The sequence below is a fragment of the Mus caroli genome, chromosome 2 (genome assembly GCF_900094665.2).
Source record: "Mus caroli chromosome 2, CAROLI_EIJ_v1.1, whole genome shotgun sequence".
Classification (NCBI taxonomy): domain Eukaryota; kingdom Metazoa; phylum Chordata; class Mammalia; order Rodentia; family Muridae; genus Mus; species Mus caroli.
Genome location: NC_034571.1, coordinates 156,233,277 through 156,247,181, shown reverse-complemented (window position 1 = coordinate 156,247,181; position 13,905 = coordinate 156,233,277). Strand labels below are relative to the sequence as shown.

At 40.9% G+C, this 13,905-nt stretch overlaps 1 protein-coding gene across 2 annotated transcripts in view; it reads right to left on the bottom strand.

Moving 5' to 3' along the window:
• Window positions 1–13,905, bottom strand: part of LOC110286702 (seminal vesicle secretory protein 5) — a 124,519-nt gene that overhangs the window by 25,512 nt on the left and 85,102 nt on the right. The window contains exon 2 of one of the 2 annotated variants that reach the window (XM_021153267.1): window positions 10,583–10,588. In XM_021153267.1, the coding sequence (XP_021008926.1) occupies window positions 10,583–10,588 (6 nt within the window). Of the gene's footprint in view, window positions 1–10,582; window positions 10,589–10,836; window positions 10,843–13,905 lie in introns of both variants that reach the window. The other variant, XM_021153276.1, reaches the window with a different exon arrangement.

Here is a 13,905-nt window from a genome sequence, read left to right as displayed (position 1 = left end):
TCTTGTTTCCACTTGGTTGATTTCGCCCCTGAGTTTGATTATTTCCTGCCGTCTACTCCTCTTGGGTGAATTTGCTTCCTTTTGTTCTTGTGCTTTTAGGTGTGTTGTCAAGCTGCTAATGTGTGCTCTCTCTAGTTTCCTTTTGGAGGCACTCAGAGCTATGAGTTTTATGGAGTCCTATTTTTGAAGGCCTTCATACACATATATCACTTAGGCATTTTAGGAGTCATGTGTAGGTCTTTGATCCATTTGGTGTGTACACCTCTCTCTTCCTTTTTTTTTTATTAGGTATTTTCTTCATTTACATTTCCAGTGCTATCCCAAAAGTCCCCCATACCCTCGCCCACCCACTCCCCTACCCACCCACTCCCACTTCTTGGCCCTGGCGTTCCCCTATACTGAGGCATATAAAGTTTGCATGACCAATGGGCCTCTCTTTGCACTGATGGCCGACTAGGCCATCTTCTGATATATATGCAGCTAGAGACACCAGCTCCGGGGGGTACTGAAGAAAATACCTAATTAAAAAATATGATCCATTTCAAAAGTGGGCCTGGGTCCTGAATAGAGAGTTCTCAAAAAGAAGAAAAACATGGCTAAGAAATGTCTAGAAATGTGCTCAGTATTTCTGACAAAAGCCACACACTTTTCCTACCTCCCAATTCCTTCACTACCCTGACACCTTTCCTTCCCTTCTTGTTAGCCCAGGGTAGGAGCATCTCCTGGAGCTTATGTGCCCTCTCTGGGAACACATCCCTGAAGAATGACTCCCACCCCACCAGCTAACACCAACTGCCCAGGGCACCTCAGGTACTGGTGAAACTTCATGAGACCCTCTTTGTCCATGCTGGGATCTTGAGTAATTTGATCTTGGGTGTGACTCAGTCACATGGTCACAGCTACTGTGGGTTCGTGTGCCTGACAGCCCTGCTGTGCCCAGAAAACACTGTCTCACTGGGAATGTCCACTACCTCGGCCTTACAATCTTTCTAGCCTCTCTCTCCAATTAGCCCCTGAGCCTGTGGCAGGAGTGTGATATACAGCCTTTTCTGATCTTGAAGGGCAGAAAGGACAAGAAAGTGAGTACTGAGAGATGTAATCTCTCCCATTGCTTTATGAGAATTTTCCTGGCTCTTTAAGGGAAATGTCTTCTCAGTTTCAGAGACACACCTGACTGGTCCCCACACTGCCATACCTCCAGATTCAGGTTCCTTCTATCTTTAAATCATAATGACCTACTCCATCAGATTGTTGGCCATAGAGTTTCTATAATGTCATACCTAGTCTTGTATTTCTCACTACTTACAGCCAACCGTTACTTTGCAATCATAGCTTTAAAAGATAGTAGTACTTTAAAGACATAAGCATATCACAGTTTTATGAGGGCCCCTGGGAAACATGGCCTTAGACCAAATGTTCACTGTCTTTGGATCCCATCTGGACCTGGTCTTGCTTACCTAGGAGACTGTGTACCTGGGCAGGGAGGCATGACCTTTATCTCCACCGAGTCTCCACCTCCCTGCTACTACAAAGCACCCTGTGTTCTGACTCTCTTCTAGATTCCAGGAAATCACAGCAGCGAACCATCTTCCAGACCAAATCTGTACTCTCCATGGACAAGGAAGGAAGGGGCTAAGTTCCCTGCTCTCTCTAAGCCTCAGGCGCATCAGAAGGCTAGAGAACGTCAAGTTTCCTGGGATTTTTAATGGCATCTCAGCAACTCACTTCTGATTACTGAGTAATATTGGGGAAGAAGTCCGAAATTGGAGCAGAGCTATGATTTTATGTCTAAAAGCATCATGAGATAAATGTCACATAAATTAGCATTTGAGTTTCCCACTTTCACAGAGGCTGACCCTCAGCATCCAGTAGCAACGGGATATAAATATTCACTTCCTGTTTACCTTTCATTCCTGGACCCATAGGGCAGCATCTGGACCTGGTCTATTGTCTGCAGAACTGCTCTGCTCCTTTCTGGCTCCATAGAAATCCACCTGATTCACAGTCATAGCTCGTGCCTGGAACCAGACGCCACATCCATTTTCTACCCAGGCCCTCTTGCTAAGCCCATTCAGGGCGAACATGCAGTAGAACTAGGAGGTAAAATTGGGCGCTCGGTGTTCACAAGCTCTGGACATTGCCCCTGGCTGTGTCACAGAGCTTTTCATCTAATTTAGAAGAGGAACTTTAACTTGATTTTATTAGAAATCATGTCGCTACATGAAAAAGATGGAAATGAGGTTCCAGAAGAGGTACCTGAAGAATGTTCCTAAACACAGAGCACTCTCTGTGGTGCCGGGGAACTCGGAACTATGATGTACAACTGACGTCTTAATTAGGTCTCATTTAATGGCAGAGGTGGAGCTGACCTCACTCCTCTGCATGGGGACTTCTGGTTTTTCCCAGGGCCGAGCGTTGAAGATGCTTTCTCTACTCCAGCTTATGCTTTGACAACTTTGTCAACTATTAAGTGGCCGCGGTTATGGGTACTCGTATATGGGACCTCAGATTTGTATCATTGCTCTCCGTTTCTGTTTCTGTGCCTGTATGGTGGTGTTTCTGTAATTACTGTGGCTCTGCCACATAGCTTCTGATCTGCAATTGTAACCCCTCTAGCACAGCTTTTTTTGGTTCAGATTTTTTTTTTTTTTTTGACTCTCTGGGGCCTTTGTGATCTCATCTTAATTTTAGGGTAGTTTATGATTAGTAGACATTTCTGGTAGAATTTTTGGGATCTCTAATGTATAGTATCACGTGTTCTGCAAACATGGATACTTTGTATCCCTTTAATTTCCTCTGCTTACATTATTACTTCAGCTAATGTTTTAATCACAGTATTTTAGTTTGGCAAACGCTTGGTAACCTTGACTTTCAGTCTTTCTCAAATTCCCTTTCTCCATTGTTTCAGGATCGCCTCTTCCTTTCAGCATGAAGACAGCATGTTTGCAGCTCATTCTTCAGCTGATACCCAGTTCCTTTTTCTGTCATGGGTCTCATCAATATCAGTACATTAACTTTCTATGTTCAGATGCTTTTTCCAAATTTCCTTGAATTCTGTTGCTATAATATCATGCAGTTAGTTTCTTGTTTGATTTGTTTGTTTCTTTCATTTTGCTTCCCCACCCCCACCCCCAATCTTAATCTCCTTTTTGATATCCATGTCCTTGATAAGGAGAATTGTTCACATATTTTCTTCTTTGACCCATAAATAAGATCGACATTGCCATATCTTTTTATTATTAAGCTCAGTAAGACCTCGTTCTTGGTATACGGAAAGCACCGAGGTCACAAGGCACCATGGTCCATGTCAGATGCATATTCTCAAAGCCTAATCTCCAAAGCCTGCATGGGGGAAACGGAAAAGGATTAGACAGACTCCTTGGCGATCATGCGGCTCTCCTATCTCAGACTGGACAATCTGGTATTTTTATCCATGTTTCTCCTTCTTCAGCACAGTACAAAAGAATGGATTTCCTTGTGACATTTCCTTATGTGACATTTCATGTACTTGGCTCCGACTCATCCCCCCCCTACCTTGTCTTGTTCTCTCTTCCACCTCTCACTGGTCACTGTCCTTCACCCTGTTGTCCATATTCTGGGTCTATATGCACACACACACAATATTTCTCACACAAGAGAAAGTATATGTCTATCTTTATGACTCTGGCTTATTTCATTTAGCATAGTGATATCAAGTTCAATTCTCTATCACACACAAATGATATAATTTTGTTCTCTTTATGGTTGAATAAAACTGCACTATATACTATCCAATCATTTTTGGTGGATATCTGGGCTGGTTTGACATTTGTGCTATTGTAAATAGTGCTGCAACCTCACCAATATGTATGTGTCTCTGTGAGAGGTACCCTGCACTTTTGGACAAAGCTGTCCACAGAAGACATAGGTTATTAAATTAAAATCTCAGTGCCAGGCACAAGATTTTTCGTTATGAGTTATTGGGCGTAGTAGTATTTGGTTTTCCCTTATATCCATGGCCAATGTAGTCTCAGGTTCTTGGCCACCTGAACAGTGTTGGAGATAAGCACATGTCCTAGAGCGGTCCTTACATCCAGCCAGAAATGGATGGTTATGCCAGATCTGTCATGGTACTATTGTACAAGCACATCCTGCAGTCAGGTCACCATCATAGGCTGAAGGGGCTGTAGCTTGGTCAGTGTTTACCTTTCTCCTTCGGTAGCACGCCGATTACCTTACAGTGCTATTAACTGAATGGAGTCAGTACAGGTGAAGGAAGGGTCTAGGTAGGCAACAGCTTGACTTCTCTGTGTTCAGTGAGATGTGCAGGTACAGTCCTCAGCAGCAGAGCCTCACCATCCACCCATTTGTGGAGAGCAACCGAAAGCCTTGGCCATTGCCTGGGCTGCTTGGGAGCTTCCATGGGGTCCTTTGACCAACAATTCAATTAGATTTAGCCATTCTCAGCACTGGATGCTTCGCTTGGTGGTGAGAGGTGTCTAGTTGGGGCATTGTCTCTCTTATTATTTGGTGACTTTATTTAGATTTCTTTCATACATGCATATGTTTTAAGAAGTTTCTACTGCATTGTCTTTCCATAGGACCTCTCAAAGGACATTAAGCTTTAGCTGTCCTTTCCCATATTCTTCCCCATCATCCCCTTCCCTTTCTCTTCCCATTCCAGTCTCCCTGCCCTCCATCCAACCATAACTATATTTCCAAATTCCCTTCCTCAGAAGATCTTTCTCTTCCCATGAACACATCACTCTATACCAAACTGCTATGGTTATTCAGGCTGTGCCTTACATATTCAAGACTTAACACCTAACACCCACACATGAGCAAATACAGTCCATATTTCTCTGAATGTGGTTACCTCACTCAGGATGGTTGTTTTTCTAGTTCCATCCAGTTACATGCAAATTTCATGATTTAGTTTTTAAAAAAACATTTACATCGTCTAAATGCACTACACTTTCTTTACCTGTTGATGGCTACCTAGGAAGTTTCCATTTTCTGGTAATTATGAACAGAGCAGCAAAGAACAGGGTGGAGCTGCAACAAGTGCCCTTGTGTAAAATGTAGGGCCCTTTGGGAATATTCCCAACAGAGACATAGCTGGGTCTTGAGGTAGATCTGTTCCCAGCTTCCTGAGGAATCAACACACAGATTTCCATAGTGGCTGTACAAGTTCACACTCACACCAGCGATGGATGAGTGCTCCCTGACCCCACATCCTCACCAGCATGAGCTGGCATTTGTTGGCCATTTGGACTGGTGTAAAATGAAGTCTCAAAGCCATTTTGATTTGCAATTCCCTGATGACTAAGGATGCTGAACATTTCTTTAAGCGCTTCTCAGCCACTGATGTTTCCTCTTTCGAGAGTTCTCTGCTCAGATGTGTATCTCATTGTTAAATTGGCTTATTTACTTTCTTGGTGTCCAGTTTTTGGTTGTTGTTATTGTTGTTCTTTCTGTATTTTGAGTATTAGCCTTCTGTCCGATGCTGCTTTGTCTGAATGATGGTGACCTTTGCCACACAGAAGCTTTCCAGTTTCACACGGTCCCATTTATTAATTGCTGGTCTTAGTGCCAGTGCTGTTGGCGGCTTGTTTCGAAAGTCTTTTCCTGTGCNAATGAGTTCAAGACTATGCCCCATGCTCTCTTCTATCAGATTCAGTGTGTTTAATCTTATGCTGAGGCCCCTGATCCATCTGGAGTTGAGTTTTGTGCAGGGTGAGAACTCTGGATCTGCTTGCATTCTTTTCTACAGCAGGTGTCCAGCCTGAGCAGCACTGTTTGTTGAAAATGTGGTCTGTTTTTTTTTTTTTCCTAGTGTGTGTTTTGGTTTCCTTATCAAAAATTAGGTGTCCATAGTTATTTCTGGGCTTTCAATTTGATTACATTGATCAATGTGTCCATTTTTATGCCAATACCATGCTGTTTTTATTATTACAACTCTGTAGTACAATTTGAGGTTAAGGGTGGTGATACCTCCAGCAGATCTGTCAATATTCAGAATTATTTCAGTTAATGTGCTTTTTTTGTGTTAAAAATAGCACAAATTTTGTTTGCTTAAAATTGCCATTTCAAATTCTGTGAAGAACTGTATGTAATTTTGATAGAATTGCATTGAATCTGTCAATTGCTTTTGGTAGGATGACCATTTTTACTATATTAACCCCACTGTTCTATGCTCACAGGAGGTCTTTCCATCCTATGATATCTTCTTCCGTTTCTTTCTTCAAAGTCTTAAGGTTTTTATTATGTAAGTTTGTTTGTTTGTTTGTTTGTTTACAAAAACCTCTTCTAGTTCTTTTTAACGTTTTGGAGATGCCTGGTACATATGATTAACAGCATCACACCACCAGGCTCAGCTCAGGAATCCACCAGATAAATACAGTCTATGAACTGAATGGCTGAAAACTCAGCTGGCCATCTGTGTCACTGAGAGTCTGGGGTTCCTGAAAACTGAGGGGTAATAGGCGTGTGCCTGGAGGAAGGAGGACTTGGCATGTCACTCCAGTTCTGATCCTTCTGTGCCACCAGATCTGCTTCCTCAAGTGAATGAAGGAAAGTGTCCTACATTTAGTGCTCCATTGTTAACGTAGCAAAGCCCTCCCCCACCCCCACCCCCACCCCTGCTGCAGCATCATTCTTCATACATTCTCTAAGTCCTGATTCTTCCAGGTTTACACCTTCTCCTTCCCCTTCAACTTTGACACTTTCTTGACCGTCCCATTCTTGCTGTGGAGCTTCAGGACCCGATCTTTGTGATCCAAAACCTTAAGCATAGAGTCTCTGCCTTCACTGATTTGGTCCAGACTATGTAAGTTGTTTACTTGCTTAGTTAGTGTTACCCCAAAATATTTTTTTGAGTTTATTGTGAAAGATATTGTTTTCTTGATTTTTCTACAGTCTATTTGTAATTTGTGTATAGGAATGGTATTAATATTTGTGTGTTAGTTTTGTACCATGCTACTTGGTTAAAAGTGTTTATCAGCTGTGGAGTTTTCTGGTGAAACTTTTAGGTTCATTTGTGTTTGCAATCATATCACCTTCTCTTCCCATGTGTAGCCCCTTGATCTCCTTCAGTTGTTTTATTGCTCTAGCTAAGATTTCAAGTACACTATGAACAGGGATGGAGAAAGTGGGAAACCTTGTGTTGTTCCTAATTTGGTGAAAATGCTTTTATTTTTTTCCTCTTTTTAGTTTCATGTTGGCTGTGGTTTTGTTGCAAGTTACTTTTATTATGTTGTCCCTTATGTCCCTAGTCTGTTCCCTTATGTCCCTAGTCTGTTCTGAACTTTTATCATGAAGGGGTTTTGGATTTCGGCAAAAGCCTTTTCTGCGTGTAATCAGACAATCATATGCTCTTGTCTTTCATTCCATTTATATGATTGATTACATTTATCCATTTACATATGTTGAACCATCCCTGTATCCCCCGGATGAAGCCTAGTTGGCACAATGCATATACTTTTTGATATGTTCTTGGATTTGGTTTGTACATATTTTATTGAGAATTTTTGTATCTTACGGGAAATTGTTTTATAATTCTCTTTCTTTGTCTTTATGTGTTTTGGAGTCATGATAACTATGGCCTTATAAAAAGAGTTTGAGAACATTTCTTCTGTTTTTATATTTCAGAATAATTTGAGTCATATTGTTGCTAATTTCTCTTCAGAAGTCTGACAGAATTCTGCCCTGAATCATCCATCTTGTTGTCGCTTTTATTTATTTATTTATTTACTTATTTTGGTTGAGAGACTTTTAGTTACTATTTCTACTTTGCTAGATATTATAAGTTTGTTTAAATTAATTTGGTATGTACTGAGATATTTATTGTATATATATTCTTCGCCTTCTTCTTTGTCTCCTCCCCCTCCGCCTCCTCCTCCCCCTCCTCCTCCTCCTTTTGGTTTTCCAGTTTGGTGACAACCACATTTTTTATATTATGCTCTTATAATTCTCTAGGTTTCCTCTGTGTTTGTGGTGACGTCCCTCTTTTCATTTTTAGTTTTGTTAATTTGGATCCTCACTTTTTATTTTGAAGTTAATTGGACTAAGAGTTTTATTAGACTTACTAATTTTCTCAAAAGAACTAACTCTTTATTTCATTGATTCTTCGTATTGTTTGTCTGTTGGATTTCTTTTGTTTGTTTGTTTGTTCTGTGTTACTGATTTCAGTCATAAGGTTGATTATCTCATCTAATCCTTTTGGATTATGTTTCTTCTTTTTGTTCTAGAGATTTCAGGTGTGTTGTTAAGCTACTAATATGAGATCTCTTCAATTATTTTTTTAGGCCTTTAGTGCTATGAACTTGCCTCTTAGAGCCACCTTAATTGTGTCCCATAATTTTGAGTACATTCTGTCTCATTTTTATTCAGTTCTAGAAAGTTTTTCAGTTTTTCCTAATTTCTGTTTTGAGCCATTTTTAGTTCAGTAGTGAGTTGCTAAGTTTCCATAAAGTTGTACACTTTATGTTGTTGTTGCTCTTCAGGTTTTATCCATGGTGGCCAGATAGGATGCAGGACATTGTTTCAATTTTCTTGTTTCAGTTGAGACCTCCTTTGTGTCCAAGGATGCCATCTACTTTGGAGACAGTTTCAGGAGCTTCTGAGAAGAAGGTTTATTATTTTGTGTTTGGGTGAAATGTTCTATAAATATTTGCCAGGCCAATTTGATTTATGATATTATTTAACTTCATCACTTCTCTGTTTAGTATTTGTCTAGATGACATATCTATTGGACAGAGTCAGGTATCAAAGTCACTGGGTATCGCTGTGTAATATCAATATGTAATTTTAGTTGCTCTAGTGTTTCTTTTATGAATATGTGCACCCTCATGTTTGGTACATAAATCCTTAGAATTGCAATGTCCTCTTGGTTGATTTTTTTTTCCACTGATGAATCTGCAGTGTCTTTCCTTATCTCTTCTGATTAGTTTTGGAATGAAGTCTGCTTTGTCAGGTTTTAAATGGCTACACCAGTTTGTTGCTTGTAATATCTTCATCTGTCTTTTTACCAAGGAGCCATGACTATCCTTGATGCAAAAGAATTTCTTGGGTGAAGCAGAAGGATGGATCCCATTTTTGACACAATTGGTTTAGTATGTCTTTTTATTGGGGAACTGGGGCCATTAATATTGAGAGTTTTCTGATTTCTCTTATTTTGTTGCTTGCTAAGAGCCATCTAAGAGATGCTAAAAACAACAGCTTACATGGCCTAGCCTTATCATAGTGGACACTTGTGACTTTATCCTTGGACGTAAATGTTTTTCCTTGAACAGAAATTTGTCTCCCAAGGCTATTTCTCTTTTTAGTGTAATTACAAAAGCTCGTTGTATTTCTTATTATGCATCTTCCTGAGATGGTTCTGCCATGGATTGTAAAGCTATGATGGATTTGCTTCTTTAGGCAAGGCTGAGGAGATTATATTTGAGGAAAGATTCTTGCTACTAATATATTTTTCCTATTATCACTAAATATATAGCAATAACTAGGTATTGACCCACACTTTTGAGCAGATTTCTACAGACCTACAAAGATGTACTATCTTGTAGTGATGCTATATTGACAAATAGATAATGATTTTGTAGAATTCCTGATTTGTTCAAATAATTTTAGGAAGAAAGTTTTTAGAGATGATCTTAGTTGCCTTATTAGAAATATGTAATAAAGTGAGAATCAATAGTAGAATGTGCCTGCTCCTCCTAATAGTAAGTAAAGGCTGAATGATAAAGGCCATTTTTTTTTAAATGTTGCTTTGAACTTCTAATAAGCATGTCACAATAATGAAACCCTGCTTTGAACTTAATATCAGTATCCTTCTGTAACTCCCATTCTATGTAACATTTTATCTCTGAGATAATTTTCTAAAGAACTTTTTGTCTAAGAAGGTATAAAAAGACCAGAGAAAAGCAATAAAGTTTTGGCTGAATGGTTTGGCTTGGGAAGCTTTGTCCTATCTGTCCATCCATCTGTCCATCCATCCACTCATCCCTCCAAATGTGCATGTCTATTTTTCTATACATATGTTTGTAGGTATGCGTTTTTATGTAAGCATGTGTGAATAATTGTGGAGTTGATTGGGACAGATGGTAGGCCCCGGCCAGAGTGTGGGTGTGTGAAGGTTTGAGTATATATATGCCTTTGCGTATTTGCCTGTATAAAGCATCTTAATTCTTTTCCTTTCCTTCCTCTCTGGCTTACAAAGAGTTAACCAGCTTAGTCAGGCCTCTGGTTGATTGACCAGAGAAAGGAGCACTAGCAATAAATCCTTTTACTTAACCGCCCCAACAGGGCAACACCACCCCCACCCCCCACCCCACCCCACCCCCGTTTTACTTGGAAGTGCTAACCGCCAGAGACTGCACTTTGTGGCCTCAGAGGAACTCCGGCAGGTCAGCTACAACTGCAAAGTAACTCAGGCTTACAAGAGGTAAACATTTTAGTATAGAAAAGGCAGCCCTAAATATCTCTCAAGTTCAAGTCTTGCCCCTCCCCACAGGTGCTCCTCCCCCTTGGTTATCTTCAAGAGAGGACCTGAAAGAAAAACAGTCTGGGCTGGGCCCCCACAGTTGCTGTCCTGTGGGTTTACTCCCCTCTTTTAATTTCCTGGTCTGGTATTATTTATTCTTGGGTGTGGTTAACCTCTTCAGATTAAAGTTTTCTTCTAGTGCCTTCTATAGAACTGGATTTGTAGATAGATACTTCGTTAATTTGGTGTGTGCGTGTTTGGGAGAGTGGTGGATGTTTTTCTTTGTTTATTGTGATCAATATTTTGCTGGGTAAAGTAGCATTTAGTAGGGCTGACATCTGTGGTCTCTTAGAGTTTGAAGAACATCTATTCACCCCCCTCTGCCTTTAAGACTCTGCATTGAGAAGTGAGGCATTTTTGTAATGGGTCTGCCTTTATATATTACCTGGTCTTTTTCACTTGCATATTTTAATATTCTTTCTTTGTTCTGTAGATTTAGAGTTTCATTATTATGTGCAATGGACAATTTCCTTTCCAGTCCTGTCTATTTGGTATTTTGTATGAAGCATCTCCTTTTCTAGGTTAGGAAATTTTTCTTTTGTAATTTTGTTGACAATGTTTTCTGTGAGTTTGGACTTTTATTCTTCTCTTCCTATTGTTCATAGATTTGGCCTTTTTATAGTATCCCAAGTTTCCTGAGTGTCTTGTGTCTGGATTATTTTGGATTTAACATTTCACTTCATCCCACTGTTTATATGTGTTTTCACAGACTTAAGGGGTTTATGCATTATCCTCCTTGAGGCCCTTGCACATATCCATAATCACTCTTGTGAAGTCTTTGTCTTGTGCTTCAGCTATTTCTCAGGGTCTACTGTGGGTTTTTGGTGGAGACATATTGTCCCGTTAGTGTTAATGATTATGTTTTTGCACTGGTATCTAGGCATCTGCATTTGGGATGATTGTGGTTCTTTTCTTTAAAAAAAATTGTTTATTTTATGTATATGAGTACACCATAGCTATCTTCAGACACACCCAGAAAAGGGCATCAGATCCCATTACAGGTGGTTGTGAGCCACCATGTGGTGGCTGGGAATTGAACTCAGGACCTCTGGAAGAGCAGTCAGGGCTCTTAACGACTGAGCCATCTCTGCAGCCCATGACTGTGGTCCTTGATGTTGATACCTAGTCCTGTCTTTGTTGAGTGGGTATTCTGTTCCTTGGTCTTTCTATGATCCCCCTGATCTTAGGCGATTTTAATGGCTATGGATTGCCTGAGAGTGCTTGTGAGTCCCTGCTAGGTGTGTAGACTGGGGTGGGGGTGGAGTCCTTAAGTGTTTCTAGGTCTTGGGGACTGATCCAAAGGAGAAAAACTGGGTCACTGCAATGTTTGATGGAGTCTGCAGGGATTTGAGTTGGGGGTGGGGGGTGTGTGGGACACAGCCCCATGAAGATCTTCTGCTACAGGTCTGGGTATGAGACTAGGGAGTTCAAAATGGAGAACTGGAAGGAAAGTGACGATCACCTGCCTGATTCCCACACTGGCAGGGCCAGTGGGCTCCTGGGTAGAGCATGCCTCTGTGTACTAGTGGCTGGCACAAAGTGGGGTGAAGGAAGAAGGCTCATGCCTGGCATTCTTAACTGTTTTCAGCATCCATGTCTGGCTAGATCATAGGCTCTAGAGGAGAAACTAACATCTTCATTCTGCTAAATGGACATCATCGTCATCATCATCATCATCATCATCATCATCTACACCCAAATTTCTCTTCTGGCATAGGTAGCACAACTCTCAAGCCTCAGCAAAGAAGCTCCTTTTTACCATAGGGTATGATTCATGCAGAGATCCACAACTGAGAGAGATTGTTGAACTCGTTTCTAAATGGGAAAGTAATATCTGTAAATTAATACGAGTTATGCTTATACCCGCCTAGCTTGCAAATGAAGGAGACTAAAACTAGGATTTATTTATTAGGCCCCGTGCAATTGGAGATTACCTCTAATTTAATTCTCTAACACTGGTCTCACCACTTCTCCAACTGTGCTCTCCAAATACTTGCTGTTGGGATTGCCTGCTTCAGCAGTGGGGTGTCCTGGGGAGGCATTTCACTTGGGCACAGGCTGCTGGTCCACCATGGCTAGTGGAGACCTCCTGTTCCCTCCTCCTCCTCCTCCTCCTCTTTCTCCTCCTCCTTCTCCTCTTCCTCTTCCTCCTCCACACTCCTCTCTATCTCCCCTTCCCTTTCTCTTTGTGGTCCCTACCTTTGACTCCCAGCCTGGTAACACAAACCCCACCTCTCTCCATTCCCCCCCCCAGCAATTGGCTGTTGCCAGTTTTATTTAGCCAATAGTTTTAAATTGGGGGGTGGATTTACATACCATTACTTGGTGTATAGGAGGATATGCTCATTGGGGGCAACCCAATCTTGGGAGCTAGAATTTAGCATTTGAGTGTATAGCAGCACCAGACCAATTCCCAACAAATATTACACTCCTTCCCCACACGGCTCAGGGAGCATCATTCAAGATGGGAGAAGAAGGATGGTGAGAGTCAGGTGGACTCTGCAGAGAAGTTGTCTCTGCCAGACATGACAGTGCTGTTGCATGCTCAAACTCACAGCAGCTGTGACTACATGCATAAGACCTGAACAACATCAAACCAGCCAAAATCTCATCATGGGTGGGGGATGGGGTCATGATGGTCATCTCTATACAAGCAACTATTGTTACTTTATGCCTGCTGGGAGAGGGAGAATCTATTGTCTTCAGGGATGTAGCCCCTGAGAGTCAACCCATGGTTCAGAAAATCACCCTACACCAGTGCACACTAAGTAGACTCAGTAGATTAAAAGAAATGAAATAACACATAGAGTTGGGACAGAATAACAGTGGTAAGAAGATGGGATAGATTATGGAGGAAGTGGACCAGGCAATGGATTTAGTTGAAAGTATTACAAGCATGTATGAAATGCTAAAATAATAAAAAGGAAGATTAAAGGATACCAGTTATGACTGGATCTGAGTCATGACCACTCTCTGATCATGTCTGGGTGATGATAAACTTTCTCAAGGATTACTTTTAAATACTCTCATGTTTAGAGTGTCTAGGACTTAGAAGTCAATATTGTGTTTGGCAGAGACTCTAATTAAACCTATAACAATCTATTCTGTCTTCTGCTATCTGTCCTTACCACATATAAAATATGCTCATTCTATGACTAAACCTTAAAAGTCTGCCTAGAATACTACCCTTGGCTGCACCTTAACAATATCTTAGTGTCACCTACACATGTAATGCGCTTCCAATTGTAGTTTTCAAAAGAGAAACTTAAAAGGAAAGGTGGACTCTGTCTTAGTCAGGGTTTCTATTCCTGCACAAACATCATGACCAAGAAGCAAGTTGGGGAGGAAAGGGTTTATTCGGCTTACACTTCCATGCTGCTGTT